Source organism: Falco cherrug, chromosome 3 (assembly GCF_023634085.1).
Source record: "Falco cherrug isolate bFalChe1 chromosome 3, bFalChe1.pri, whole genome shotgun sequence".
NCBI classification, from domain to species: domain Eukaryota; kingdom Metazoa; phylum Chordata; class Aves; order Falconiformes; family Falconidae; genus Falco; species Falco cherrug.
In genome coordinates, this window is record NC_073699.1 from 112,151,348 (window position 1) to 112,165,945 (window position 14,598).

The 14,598-nt window shown below is 51.5% G+C and overlaps 1 protein-coding gene across 1 annotated transcript in view; it reads right to left on the bottom strand.

The window, feature by feature from the left end:
• The window catches only part of KAZN (kazrin, periplakin interacting protein), a 225,585-nt gene extending 212,299 nt beyond the window's left edge, over positions 1-13,286 (bottom strand). The window contains exon 1 of the mRNA XM_055705111.1: positions 13,128-13,286. Coding sequence (XP_055561086.1) covers positions 13,128-13,236 — 109 coding nt within the window. The 5' untranslated portion in view covers positions 13,237-13,286. The remainder of the gene's footprint in view (positions 1-13,127) is intronic.
• Between the last annotated feature and the right edge of the window lie 1,312 nt (positions 13,287-14,598).

Consider the following 14,598-nt stretch of genomic DNA (forward strand, 5'->3'; position numbering starts at 1 on the left):
CTTGTAATCACCAAATTACATTAAATTAACCTAATTACCCTGAAACGAACCTAAATCTGGACAGATTAGCCAACCTGAAGCAGCTACCATCTCACAGAGTTAGGTTTCACCCTAGGACGTGCCAGACGCGTTGGCGCAGGGCAACAAGCCCCTGCGCGGTTCAGGGGTGACCCCCAGCCCCCCACAAAGGAGCGTTTGTCCACAAGAGCCGCACAGCCGGTGGCATGGGCTGGAGGAAGGGATGAGAGGTGACCCGGGGCACAGGACAGCTTCACCCGATGCTGCAAACCAGGAGGACCACCCGTTGCCACCAGCCTGAGCCCAGCGAGGGCACACGGGGCGGCCCCGGTGCTTTGCGCTTGGGGCAGCACAAACCATTTTTGCATCTATAAACTCAGACAAATGGGACTGGGAGTCCAAGGAGCCCTGCTTTGCAGCGTGCTCTGCCTCCCTCTCCTGGCCTGTTCCCAGGCACGGTAGAAATCAAAAACTTTGGTGCAAACCCGAAGGAAAGCGGCGTTAGCCAGATGAGGGTGTTTGTCCCTTCGAGACGCCCAAAGCCCGCAGATGAAACCCGAGGAAATCCTTCCCATCGCCGACCTGCCGACCCTGCACCAACAGCCACAAAAGCAGATTGTGCCACGGACCGGCAGCTGTAACAAACGCCCAAGGAAAGGAACGACAACAGCCAAACCAGAACACTGACAATCCCTGTTTAAGATCACATGCCCAAGTACCAAAGCCGAGCAACTGCTACTCAGCCTTTCTAAAAAGAAACGGTTACAATCACACTCTCATTAATCATTTTAAACTTATTACAAAATGCACTCCTCAAGGGAAAGAGGAGGGGAGGAGGGGAAGCATCAGCCGTACACCAGGGCTCCCTAATTCAGACAACGAGCAAGCAAGCCTGGAGTGGAACGTTACCAAGCTCCGCGATAGTTCCAGACATCCAAATCCCTCTCTCCACAGGGAACTTCCCCAGAGCATGTCAAACAGCACTGGGGCATCCCCAGGTAACTGGGGCCAGCTGGGTTACAACAGCTAAAAGGGAAGGGGGAAAAAAAAGAAAAAACAACCAAAAAAACCCCTGTTCTACTTCGAAGGCAAAGCAGCAGCTCCAGCCTGCATTTGTGGTTTTATGTGGATAAACATCAATGTGCACAAACTGAACTATCAGAGCTCTAGATGCTCCAGACCAGGAGGATAATTAGCATTAGAAGCAACTGGACTCATGCAATTAAGATTTTTGAGAATTTTGTTTGTATTTTAAACTTTCCTGTGTGTACTTTGCCATCAAAGCTGGAGATTACGTTGCTTTGGGTTTTTCCACATAGGCAACAATCGATATCAAAGGGTACAAAGCCCCTCAGGAAATGGCAGCATGCATTTTGGCCACCTCCGATCCCAAGGAATATAAATTTTTAAATAAAAATGCAGAACTTCATGGAGAAATGCCTTTTCTGGGGGTCCCACATGTGTATAAATCATTACAGGAGCAAATCCAATTTAACCAACTATGAATGTTTAATTACCCTTCCAGTTCATTTACGGTTTGCCTTGAAGTTAAAAGCTTTATTGTATCTGCAAAAGCAGCATTTTGCTGCTTACAGAAACCAAATCCTAGCTTACCAATTCAGGTAGCTGACACGTATAGCTCTTGATGCATTTGCTGTACTTACCACGTTATTTACTAAAGCCCTGGTTCTTGAGGGGGCAGGGAGCAAGAAAATCTCAGTTTTCACATAAGAAATTGCATCTATTTCTAGACAATGTTGGAAACCCAGATCGAAGCCCAAAAAGTCTTTTTCCTCCTCCACCACCACCACCCCCCCCGCCCAACTCAGCCGGGGCTGCCCGTACCAGTACCCCGAGATCCATAGGAACTTGTTCTCATGGCTCAATGGTTTTCCAGTCAGTATGTTATTGGCATATGAACACACACCACAAATTGAAAGATTAGCTTGTGAAAAACAAACTGCTCTCAGCTCTGCAACAGGCCATGGGAAATACACTCCCCAAGCTGCATATTGAAAAAGAAGAAAAAAAAAAAAAAAAAGAAAAAGAAAAAAAAAGGAGGTTTTGTTTCTTTGAGAACATTTGTGCTATCTCTCAGAATACATTCCAAGAAATGAGCTTTATTTTTTGCCCCAGATTTATTTTATTTAAAACCAGGCACTTACTAGGAACGCAGGCTCCAGAGCTGCTCAGGAGCTTTTCCCCCCACCCTGCAGGAGACACCGGGGGTCAGCACTGCAGCAAAAAGGACATTTAGTTAAGAAAATACCAGCTTCTCTAGGAAAAACAGGATTCAGGTTGCGGGTACCAGCCACAGCCATGCACAGAGCGATGGCAAGCCACATCCCAGAGAGGGGCTAGATTATTTCGTGAGATTTTTGAAAAAGTCATGGACAGCGCTATTTTTCAGGGTCCTTTGCCATCGTTACCTGCCTGCGGGTGAAAGAAAAAGGAAGCCCAGTTTCTTTGCAATCATAAAAATGACCCATTGGTTTAACCTGCTGTTTGACGTGCAATTGGCATCTTCCCCGACACAGCAGAGCCCTTCCCGCACGCCGTGCTGAGACCCCGGGCACCGCAGGGAAGGGAAGGCAATTCCCTACTGCTATTGCAATACCCTGTGAGGCTGGAAACCCTCTAACAGTTCCTGGAAGGAATATCCCCAGGAAACGTCCAGAAGACTTTGCTACCTCCAGATTAGCAGGCAGCTTTGCGGACGAACTGCAAGTCCTCTGGATGCCAGCCTGCATGCTGGGGCAGGGTAAATGCCTGAGCCAGCTCAGCTGCCGCGAGCTCCACCTGCAGCAGCTGGGAAATAAGAATAAAAATGAACCTACCCAGGGCTCCGTGACACCCCAGCCAGGTAACTCTTACTATTTCCAGTTCATTTAAAGGAACTGAAGTACCTTTGCACCGCACCTGCCCGCAAAGCTCGCGGTCCATGCCCAAAAGCGTTAAACCCTTACCTAAAGCCTATAGAAATGATGCGCACGCTGCCAGCTGGGGATACAAGTGCTGTTTGTCACGGAAACACGAGGCCTTTGCGCTAGAGGCTGGTCAGAGCAGCCTGGAATATTCAACACAGCCCATTAAAACCCTGGGATCCGCCACGTATCGGAGCAATCCCAGCAAGCACCACCTTGGGAGGTTTAGGCAAGGTTGGAGGGGCGTGCAGGATTTGTCCTGCCTTCCTCTGCTCCGGCAAACCGCGGAGCTGCTGCCTGTAGATCCCAGCCCCTTGGGTACAGCTACGTGGGGACCAGGCATCAGAGGAAACACCACGTAATTGGGCTCTGGAGCAGCAGCGAGCAAAAATTAATTCCACCCACTGGAGGTGTGGGACAGGTGGAGAACGTTACAGGAGCAGGGCAGAAGCCCGCAAGCGCAGCAGGCATGCGTGCCTCCCCCCTTCTGCCAAACCGAGCTCCACCAGGCACCTCTGTAAGGGAACCTGAACCGCTCCAGCAAGAGGCAGGAACTATTTTTATCCCTGCAGAAAGATGCTGCAAGGAGAACGAAGCTTCATTCTGCTGCCATCTCTGCATACGCTCAGAGCATCAGATGCCTTTTACTTTGCCAAGCCATTACAGACACCCCCTGAAATTTCACTTCTTTGCTTTTTTAACCATTGAGGGCAGCAGTTCCAGCCCCTCGGTGAATGGCCCCACAGAACCGAACACGCCTGCTGCAGGCAGCAGGAACAGGGGCATTCGGTCCCTGTAACCGGGATCCAGCGTGGATCACTGCACCGAGAGCCGCCGGTGAATGTTAAGCATGTGCACAGGAGATCATGTAGCAGAATTGCATCACTCAAGTAATTGGGTAATCAGGAAAAAAAGGAATAGTACAAATACAAATACATTTAATTACTGGAACTTACCCTCAGCACAACAGGCAGCCAAGCCCAACTGGCAGGCACTAATGCAGAGCTCGTACCGAGATGAACGATATGTATAATTAACCAGGCTGTCAGCAATTTTCTTCAAGGTCACCACCCCTAGCTGCTTTACTGGGAGCTGTTGAAAACTGGTTTTTGGATCCAGTCTTACAGAACAATATTGCAAAAATACAATATGCTTCATGTGTAACCCCTCGCCCTGGGGACACAGCAGTGCTCTTTCTCTCCGGCAGGAAAACCACCGGTCTCTCTACGCCAACCCGTCTTCTCCTTACGCAGAGGTTTGGCAACCCGCGCTTTCATGCCTGGAACTAATAGAATTCAACCACAGCTTCCCCATCTCGCACGACTTCGTGTATCTTATTTCATTCAAAGCCAGGATAACATCTCGATGTTTCAGGGGTACTGCATTTTGGCTCTGTCAGAATGTTTTTGTTTGGAAAAAGCTCAAACTTTTTTAATTTCGTCATCGCAGCCACTATATTAGCCAGGATGATAAAGCACAGAGGCAATACCTCAACCTTTAGCTGCTTTCCCCATTGAAATGTTGATGGCCTAGTATGTTCTAGTAAAATACCTTCATTGTTTCATAACAGAATTTAAGCAAAATATCCATTTACACTATCCTCAAAAATACCCACCTACCATAAAACAGGATAAAGCCATGGTAAAGGCAAATATCTTGCTTAAAGTCTTCCATTCCACTTTCTTTCAACAATGCACAGGCATCAAATTTGCCTGAAAGACCCCCAAAGAAAGAAAGGATAACTAATTCATGTTCATAGTCGCAAATCTTATCATACGCATGTTTTCAGTTCATTATTTTGCTGTAATAAAAATATGACGGTTGCTTTCAATTTGAAGGAATTATTATACCCTTATACTTGGCTATTTATGAACATTAATTGACAAAACCAAATTTGTCCGTCAGGAGCACAGATGAACACTACCCATAATTTAATCAGGAGCAAATCAGCTAGCGAGCAGTTAGTATACAGAGGCTGTAATAACTGAGTCTCTCTATTGAGATGATGGGGAACAATTTATATTTCATTTATGCAAAGAAAAATACTTTCAGTATTTCTTTTCTGGTTTCTGTTGTTGGGTGTTTTTTGGCAGACACTTAATGGCATACGGCAGTCCTAAGGTTTTGGAAAAGCTTTTCCTCGTAGTTTAAAGAAACACCACCACCACCACCACCCCCCGGCTGTGTGTGATATATATAGGTGTAGGTACATAACCATCCATACCGCTCAGGATGCCCGTGGCCACTGCCCCCCCTCCTGTGGCTATTCTGGGCTGGTTTTAGGCAGGTTGATCATGGCTGCAGGGGCTCACCCAGCACCGGGGGCTCTCCCATGGGCAGGGGTGACAGAGGAGTCACCTGGCCATGGGCAGGGGTGACATGGACCCACAGGGCTGGGCACCGTGCTCAGCCCCCGGCCGCTGCTACCTGTGCGACAGGATCCCAGAGGTCCTGAGAACCACTCCGGGGAGCACAGCACTGGATCCATCATTGGAAACAGGGATTTAGCTGTGCTTCCAGTCCAGCTTTCCCCACTTCTTTAATACCCAGACACGCTACGTTCCCACTTTTGGAAAACGCTGGGTTTCTCCCCTCTTCCAAGCGGGCACAATCCATCACCCGCAGGACACGATCCACTGTTTGGCCATTAGAAACAGCTACGCTCTGCTGGAAGAGACCCCATCCCCACCCCAGCCACACACTGCAATTCCCACGAGCTTTTCAAGTCTGAAAAGCTCCAAACTAGGAAACCCACTGACAGATAACCCCCCCCAGCCTGCTACACCCTGCTCTGCTCACACATGCCCTCTCCTTTGATTCTCACACACTTCACATTCATATTGCTAGGGCATTAGCTAGTTGCTGTCTTTCATGCCCCTGCCCCGTGCAGCACCCTGGGGTCACCCGCGGCTTCCCCAGCAAGCAGCAACAGCACAGCATTTGTGTGATGAAAAGGAGAACCTTGTAAAGCAATAAAAGGCACAAACAGCAAGCAAACTCCATCCACAAGGTACAGATTGCCGTTTTCCTCCTGGGGAGCACAGTGTTACCCAACAAAGCAAAGGGAGCGATAAATGTAACTTTTTTTTTTTTTTTTTTTTTTTTTTTATCTCCAGTAACAGCTCATTCCACTGGGTGGAAAAGAAAAATATTAGTGATCTTCCCATTTCATTTCTGTGGCCCCTTAATCTATTCAGCTGAAGCAGGAGCACATCATCTGTCAAGGAGGACTTTGACTTAGTGCTTTTCTGGGGAGAGGTAAATGACTTTTCCTCCTCGTGCCAACACTGGCCCCAGAGAGGATCAGATTATCTTGTCCTCCGCTAAAACACAAAACTCAAAGGGCTTTTGGAATAGTTTGTTTCTGATACATTTCTTGTCATCTCAGAAAAACGGAGTTTGGTTTTGATAAAAATGTGACACCTCTTTCTACACCAATGCACACAAGGTTATTTAGCATGACAGTATCACACAGGGAAAGTTGTCAGAGATCTCATCCACACGTCCTCAAGCACCACAGCGATGAGCACCGGGATTTACACCGGCTGCCTTCAAGCTGCCAGAGCCTGCTGTAACACCAGGACGTAAGCCCGGACGATGGGTCCACCCCAAGGGAACAGAAATAGTCAAGAGCAGGCAAATTTAGTAAAAGGAAAAAAAGCAACATTCCCACCCCACCATGAAATGCCAACAAAATAACAGTCAGGCCTTAATTTTGTAATGCTGCAGTAAATAATTTTCTATTCCAGGTGCTGCAGGGCTGGCCAGCAGCCTAACGGCTTCTGGTACCTGCACCGAGCATCACCACTCTGCCGCCCAGGAGGACCAGGCTCTTGGGGATCTGATCCCTGAACTCACCTCGCTCCACTCATGGGACACTGCTCCTAGTTCTCATTCCCCCAAAACTTGGAAATCTGCTCATGCACAGACCTGTGGCTCACTAATTAACCAAGACTGTTGTAATCATCTTTGGAAACAAAGTTCTTTTATACACACACACACACCATCTTCTCTTGGGAGAGCAAATGAAACAACTTGTTACCATGAAAAATTTATCACTGACTAATGCACGTAGGAAACCTAATGCGCTAAGTACCACGGAACAGGCTTCCAGCCCTGATGCCGCGTGGTCTCAAACCCACCGATCCAAGCAAATTTTATGCTGACTGTTTTCCCTTGTTGTCCATGGGAGGAAAGAAGAGCTGTCACAAAAGCTTTGCTCAAACGCTCTCACAGCCGAAGCTGGAGCTCGCTCAAGTGTTGTGCTAAAGGAAACCCAGGGCCAGAAGGGATCGCAGCCGTGATGCAAACCCGTTAAATCACCTTCCACCATACAGATGTGGCAGAAAAGACAAGAGGGGCACAGCTCCCCAGGTGCCTGACAGGCACTGCCTGCCCCAGCTTTTGGGAAGGAGGTGGAATTGTATTGCTACTGCTCCAGTTCAGCCCCAGGTGAAAAGTTTGAAACCAGACCCTGTTTGGCTGGTGTTTTAACTAAACCATGGAATAATGCACAAGGGACTAAAAGACAAAAATATGAGAGAGGAGAGGGTAAACGCCTGTCTCTTCAGCCTCATTCCGACAGGTCGGAGATGTCCTGCTGCGTCTTTCGAGGAGCTGAGATTGTCCCCTAGATCTTCCCCGACTGCCTGGTGCGCACTGTAGCTCAGCGTTAGTGGTTTTCTTAACAAAAGACGTGGCTGCAGAGGAGTTACCAGGCAGAGAAACGGCCCCGTGGAAAGGGGGTAAGTCACAGGCCAGCGCTCGTCTGTGGGGTTATTTTTAAAAGATGCCCCTGCTCTGCCGTGACCCTGCCTCTTCATCAAGCTGTCGGTGCTGGGTTTCCCTCCGACCAGACTCGTGTGCTGGGAAATCTGTCTGCTGGGTGAGTCTCTCCCTCCTGCACCGTCAGGCCGCACTCCTGGCAGCTCAATGCCCTGGAAGCGCTTAAAAGCAAATTGGTGCATCTACAGCACCCGATGCTGTCAGCAGTTCCATCAGGAATGCTCGACGTTCAAATCTCTTCAAGGAAAATTGGCTGCGTTCTCCAGTAAAAAAAAAAATAAAATAAAATAAATATAATACGAACAGCACTAAGGGCCAAACGGCTGCTCAGCTGGAGCATCAGGATGAACAGCAGCACCTCTGCCACCCTCCGCGGCACTTGCTGTCCCGCCCAGCCCTGCCCACGCTCTCCCTGATGTGGAAACCCCCTTTGCTACCGGCACCTTCCCGGTGCAAAGCTGCCAGGGGAGGGGGAGCGGCTTCCCCAAGGGAGATGCAAGTACAGCATCCGCAGGGAAAGGAAAACTGGGGAAGGGCTTGGGAGAAGAGTGAGGCTCGGGCCCCGGGAGACGGTTTGCTCCTCAGGCTCTCACGGCTTGAGGTGGGGGAGGTGCTGCCCAGCATGTGCCATGGGGGCCCTTGCTTCCCACCACCACCAGCAGTTCTGTCCCAGTGCTGCTCCAGGTCAAGTTTGCTTCTTCCCCTCCCATTTCCCTACTCGGAGAAGCACCTTCTTGTTGCACAGAAGGTGCTAGAGGAAGCATCACTCTGTTATTATTATATACACTATAATAATGCACTGCATTATTAAGATAAAGTTTTGCTCAAATTGTGCTTCACAGAAAAGAAAAAAAAAAAGAAAGAAAACTTTAGAGCAGCAAGATATCACCAAACAGATACACAAACACAACCTATAATTCATCAGAGCTCTAGGTTTGGTCCTCAGTTCAAGGCACATTTTTATGGAGATGCAACATTCACACTGGCACTCTCTGCACCAAGGAGCCCAGCTCCCAAGGAAATCTTCACCCAGATCAGAGGGCACATAACAGATTGTTTTAAAGGCTATTCAATTTGTTTAAAAACCATATTCGGGCACCATACAGAGGGATTCTAGGTTGCTCCTCCCCCAACAAGATGCTAGACCAGACGAGATTGCAGGGATTTCACACTGCAGGACAAGTATATAGCGTAAGTAGTGCCACAACTCCCTTGCCTCACATTCCTCTCAAAAGGGACTGGATCAAGAGCTAAACCACCAATCTAAAGGAAAAAGACAAAAGCTTTGAGCCACGTTAATCTCCACCGAAGAACTCCTACGAACTTTGCATCATGTCCTTCACATTCTACCTGGTAGCCAAACCAAACCTGCACCCACTCGTGGAGCAACCAGAGCGGGATACACAATACACTTACTAGATAATATGATGTAATTGAAAGACAATACGTAAGAGTTTCAGAGCAACATTTTAAAGTCTGGATGATTTTCAAATTACTTAAGCTTTCTTGTTCATTCTGGTCACATCTTGAGTTCCTTATTTCATAACCAATGGAAAACTAACTGGCAAGGTATAAAAAACAATCGGGAGCCTAACAAATCAGCAGCATCTGTGAGCCAAAGAATTAATGGGAAATGACAATTAATCTAATGCAGCAGTAAGTCAGAGAATAATACACAGTGGTGAGTCCAGAAAACTGTGTTATGCCAAATAAGTCGCTTGGAATTTGCCCGTATATAAAGTGGTTTCTCTGCTAACCCTGATTCTTCAAGTGAGCTCTTAGCTCTGCCTGAGATCAGGTCTCGCTCCATATACTCAGTCCTTCATGGGAGGGCAGTGCAGAAATACCCTTCAAAACTGTAGCCTTGCACATTTTTAGGTTGGGTAGAGCCAATCATAAATCTGACAGGCAATATTTTTTACTTTTTTTTTTTTTAATTCAGAAACTGTCAAATGGAAAGAAAACTAGAGCCTTTCATTTCGGTATTAGCAGAAATTATAGCCTGAATCTGCGCCAGACCCAATTTCATGCTTCAAACAGGAAAGATCCTGCAGCGCTGCCCGGCTCCCAGGACTTTCAGAGGAGCTCGGGAAGATTTAGGGCCAGGCTGTGGAGAGGGCCTCTCTCTCCATCACTCCTCTGAGGGGTCACCAGCCGTGCAGTTAGGGCTGGACCAGGTGAAAAACCAATCCACCTGCCTGGCTTGCCCATGGAATGAAAGCCTTATTCTGTCAGCAATCCCAGACAGGAATTACAGTCCCTCTTTTGGAATTACACTCTCTCGAAAGGCGACACCGACAGGTCTTTGGGGCATCTGGCAAATTTAGCGCCTATAACAGCAAGGATTTGCTGCCTTGGGAAACAGCAGTCTCGCCGGCAAACCCCCAAAGCAGGGAGTTAAGCCAGTTGCAGTCCTCCAACTGGTGCTATTCCCTACGCTCAGTGCAAATAAACCCCCCAGGTAATTGCACAGGAGGCATCCCAGCAAACAAACGTTCTGAGGCACAGTAAATTCGGCAAGGTAAGCGGCAACAGTGCAGTAGGGTGGAATAGGAAGATGGAAAACCAATTTCCAAAAGAGCATCCTACGTAACGTACAAGTAAACCGTGCTTCAGAGGTTAAATAAAGATCAAGTACTTGTGCAAAGGGCAAAACAGCTTTGGAGCAGGGTTCCCACATGACAACATACTCTTCAGACTAATATTGTGATTACCATAGTACATCCTAGGATATTATGCAAATCTACAAGAACTATGCATGAATAATCAGCCAATTATGCAGAATCAGCTGCACACAAAACTTTTTAAGTCTTCCATCAAACGGGAGGACTTGCAGCTGGCAGGAGACAAGTTCACTGTCAAGACTTTCAGTAATTGTTTTGCCGAGCAGGCTACTGCAGAGCAGCACTGGGGACACACACACACACACCTTTGCGGCCAGGTACCATGCACACTCGCTCCTTCCCTCGAGGGCAGATGCTGCTACACAAAACCTAAGGGATATTCTGCAAGTGGACGCGCAAGCTCTTCTTGCGGGGGCTTTGGAGGAAAAAGAGTCCTTACAGCAAAGGCAAAAGCTACAGAAAACACGAGGTCTTTCCAGGTGCTACATGCAAGTTGTGCTGTCAAGTCTGTCATTTATTTAGAGTTCAGCATTTCTCCAGGCACATAGTCTGACATTTAATTAAGGCCAGGACCTTCATCATTCGAGCACATCCCAGCGTTACTGAAAAAGCCCTAATGTCACCAAGGACAGTGACGTGGCACTGGGCCTTGCCTGTGAGATGTGGATGCAGAGGCCAGACCCTGCCTCCACGGAGCTCCTCAGATGCCGTTGCTGCAGGAGAGCCCAGGGCAAGGTCTGGGTTTATGGTCTGTAAAGGCGCCTGCACAGCCCTACACAACGTAGGGTCCCTTTACGGCTCTACCCCGAAGGTCATCTGTGGTGGCACAGGACACAAGTAGATAACCAGAGCAGATCCTACCCTGCCCCCACTCCCGCTCCCCCTGCGCATCCTTGCTGCCCGCACGGAGACCCCGCAGCACGGTGGCAGCTTGGGCAGCCAAGTTCACTCAAGGCCCTATGAACACAGACGCATCCCCAAGCACATCAGCTGAAGTTCTGCCCTCAGGTATGCCAAGCAGATGTTGTTATTGCCATAAGGCTAGAAAGCTCACGTAGGCGTAGATCACACGCACATCATCTACTTATTTGCTTTGAACGTCAGCGGCGTGCGTGGCAGCCATCCCTACATCGCATTGTGCCTTGTACCTGGAGGCTGCACATGCCTGAGAAGACATTTAGAAAATCCTACCAAAATGGTCCACCAGAAGGTAGAAAATCTGATGGCTGAGTTACTGAGGTGGGATTCAAAAGCCCAAGATTCACAGGTTTCCTCTCTGGCATTTCCCTGTAAGAAAGGGAAAGGAAAAGCAAACCAAACTAAAATGAGAAATCGTGTTTTCCCACCTTCTTGGTCTTACTAATTTGGAAAACAAACAGCCCTGGTCCCATGCAAGCATCGTCACGCATCTCTTCTTTGTGTAAGATCTGACACAGTGGATCCACAACCTTTGGACTGATCCCAGGCCCTATAATACAAAAGGCTAGCACCAAACCCTCCTGAGAAACTGCCTGACATTTCCTTGGAGGCAGCAGCATGACCGAAGCCTTGATTAACCGAGTAGTTGTCAGCTAATGAGTCATCCTCCTAGCTTAACCTGTGCAAGTACTGCGAGAGGCACAGTGCGAGTCACACGGACCTGCAGCAAAACCCTGGTATGTAGTATTTTGGATCTCACCATGTAAACAGAAACACTCCAATCCAAACATCACTTGTTACAGAATTGGTTGGGGAGAATGGAGAAAAAAAGAGGAGAAAGGAGAGGCTGGGACACTCCGGAGAACATGTTTATTAAGATACATGCACCGTCACTAACAGTAAGAAGAACGTACCAGTAGGCCTGAGTAAAACGAGCCCCAGAAATTCAGAGCAGTGTTGTTAGGGCATCATTGCAAACAGCCGGGCTTTCTCCACAGCTGTAAGTAAATAACTACTAACTACATCCATTCCCAGAGCTACCTAGAAAGAGGGATAGGAAAAAAAGAGAGCAAATCCTGCCCTGTAAAATTCACTATGCCAACCTGTTAGTCTTAGGAACTGGGGCATGCTGGAGGATGCTGGTGCAAAGCTCTGGGGCACCTGCACGCCCTGTGCTTCAGGGCACCTGTGCCCAACACGTAAGAAAAGCAAGAGGCAAAAATTTGGGATTAGTCACATTGCACGCTCCCTCCTTAATATCCAAAAGGCACAGACAACAGATAATCAGGCCCATCTGGAGAGACATTACAGATGCCAGAAAACAACCAGGAAAAGGAACAGAGCTTCTAGGTAGTAGCACAAACAGCCAGAAAAAGCAAAGGGAAAAACCCCAACACGTTGTCCTTCATAGGACTGAGCACCGAAGCAGAGATCTGCCCTCCTAGGATGCCCTGTACTGCAAGTCACCCTCCAAAACAGCAAATCGACCCCCAGTTTGAACATCATTATTTTGACATTGGAAAAAACGCTGTACCCGTCGCGGACACATCTCCATGTAACGGTAACAGCCGCTACCAGGCAAAGCGCGGCTCGTTCCAGTCCACGTTAACCCCAAGCCGTGCCACCACCCCAACCCTGGCCTCGTGGCTGTAATTATTCAGACACAAAGCTCTGAAGTGGTGAGGGTGAACGTGGAGGCAGGTGGCACCCGCAGCAGGGACCACTCCAACTTTCCCCTGGGAAAACACCAGGTTTGGGAAGAACTTGGGAAACGAGGCAGGGAGGGGGGAGAGGAGGGGAGGGGTGAAGGACGTTGCAGCCCGGGGCGAGGAGGCTGCCCCGGCCCGTTCCCCCTTACCTGCCTCCATGAGCTGGCACTGCTGCCCGAACACCGGCGAGAAGGTGGCGGGGCCGGGGGCGGCCGGCGCGGGGTCCATGGCTCGCTGCGGGTCCCGGCCGTTGGTCATGGGGCAGCGCCCACGGCTGCAGGAGCCCGGGGCCCCACCGAGCCCCACCGAGCCCGGGGACCCCCGGCCGGGGACAGCGCCCCACCGGCCCCGCCGCACCGGGGCTGCCGCCGCGTCCCGGCCCTGCGCCCGGTGTGTGGGGGGGGGGGGGGGGGGGGGGGGGCGGCGCGCGCAGGCGGGGCTGGGGGCTCAGGCGGGGGCGGGGGCGCGAGGCCGGGGCGCCGCGGGGGGTCCCGCCATGGCGGCAGCGGAGCCGGGAGCCCCCTCCTCCCCTCGGGGAGCCCAGCGCCCCCCGCAGCGGCCGGGCCCCCCCCCGCAGGCAGGGGCGGGACGGGGATGCCGAGCCCTCCCCCCGGCCCGGGGGCGCTGGGGGCGGCGGGGTCTGCGCCTCCCCGGGGGCCGCCGCGCCAGGCCGCACCTCGGGCGGGCGGCGGAGCCGATGGCGGAGGCAGCCCGGTACCCGGTGCCTGCAGCGCCGCCACCGCCCGCAGCCGGGGCGCGGGGCTCGGCCGGCCCTGGGCGCTCCCCCCCGCTTCAGTCCTGCCTCACCGCCCCTCCCCCCGCCAGCCGGGAGGGGGAGGGGGCCGGAGCGCCGCTGGAGAACACCCCGAGCCCGGCTGCAGCGTCCCTGCCCGCCCCGGCGGCTCCCGGAGCTCCGCGGCGGTACCGGCCGGGACTCCCCGCCGGGGGGTGGCAGGGGCCGGGGGGTCACCAACGGCCACGAGCCCGGCACAGGGTCCCCCTCACCGTGCAACCCCCTCCGCCAGCGGGGGGGAGCTGCGGGAGCCCGGACCGGCTCTGCCCACTGCGGGGGGGGGGCAGCAGGGAACGCGGGGGGCTGCCGGGCTGCAGCTGCAGAATGCCCAGAGCATCGAGACCCCGGTGAGGGGGGGCTGTTCTCAGCCCCGTCCTGCCGCCAGCTGGGGTGAGGTGACCTGCCCAAGGACACCTGCGACAACGGGAGTGCTGGGGGCTGAGGCCACCTGCGCTCGGCACCCAGCGCGCCCAGACAGCCCAGCTTCATCGTGGATCTGCTGGTCTGAAGAAACGGGCAGATTTAGCACTTCCACAGCTGCGATGGCCTCCCCCTCCAATAACGGGGATCTCCATCACCTGCACGGCGGGATGGAGCCCTTAGCACCTCTGCAGCCCCCACCCAGCTGAGCGGCACGGCCGGCACACCTGGGGGACGGGAGCCATCAGAGGGGCCTGGAGGAGCAGGCGCATGTGAACCTCGTGAGGTTCAACAAAGCCAAGTGCAGGGTCCTGCACCCCGGTCACGGCAACCCCCGGTGTCAACACGTCTGGGGCTGAAGGGATCGAGAGCAGCCCTGCGGAGGAGGACTTGGGGGTGTTGGTGGG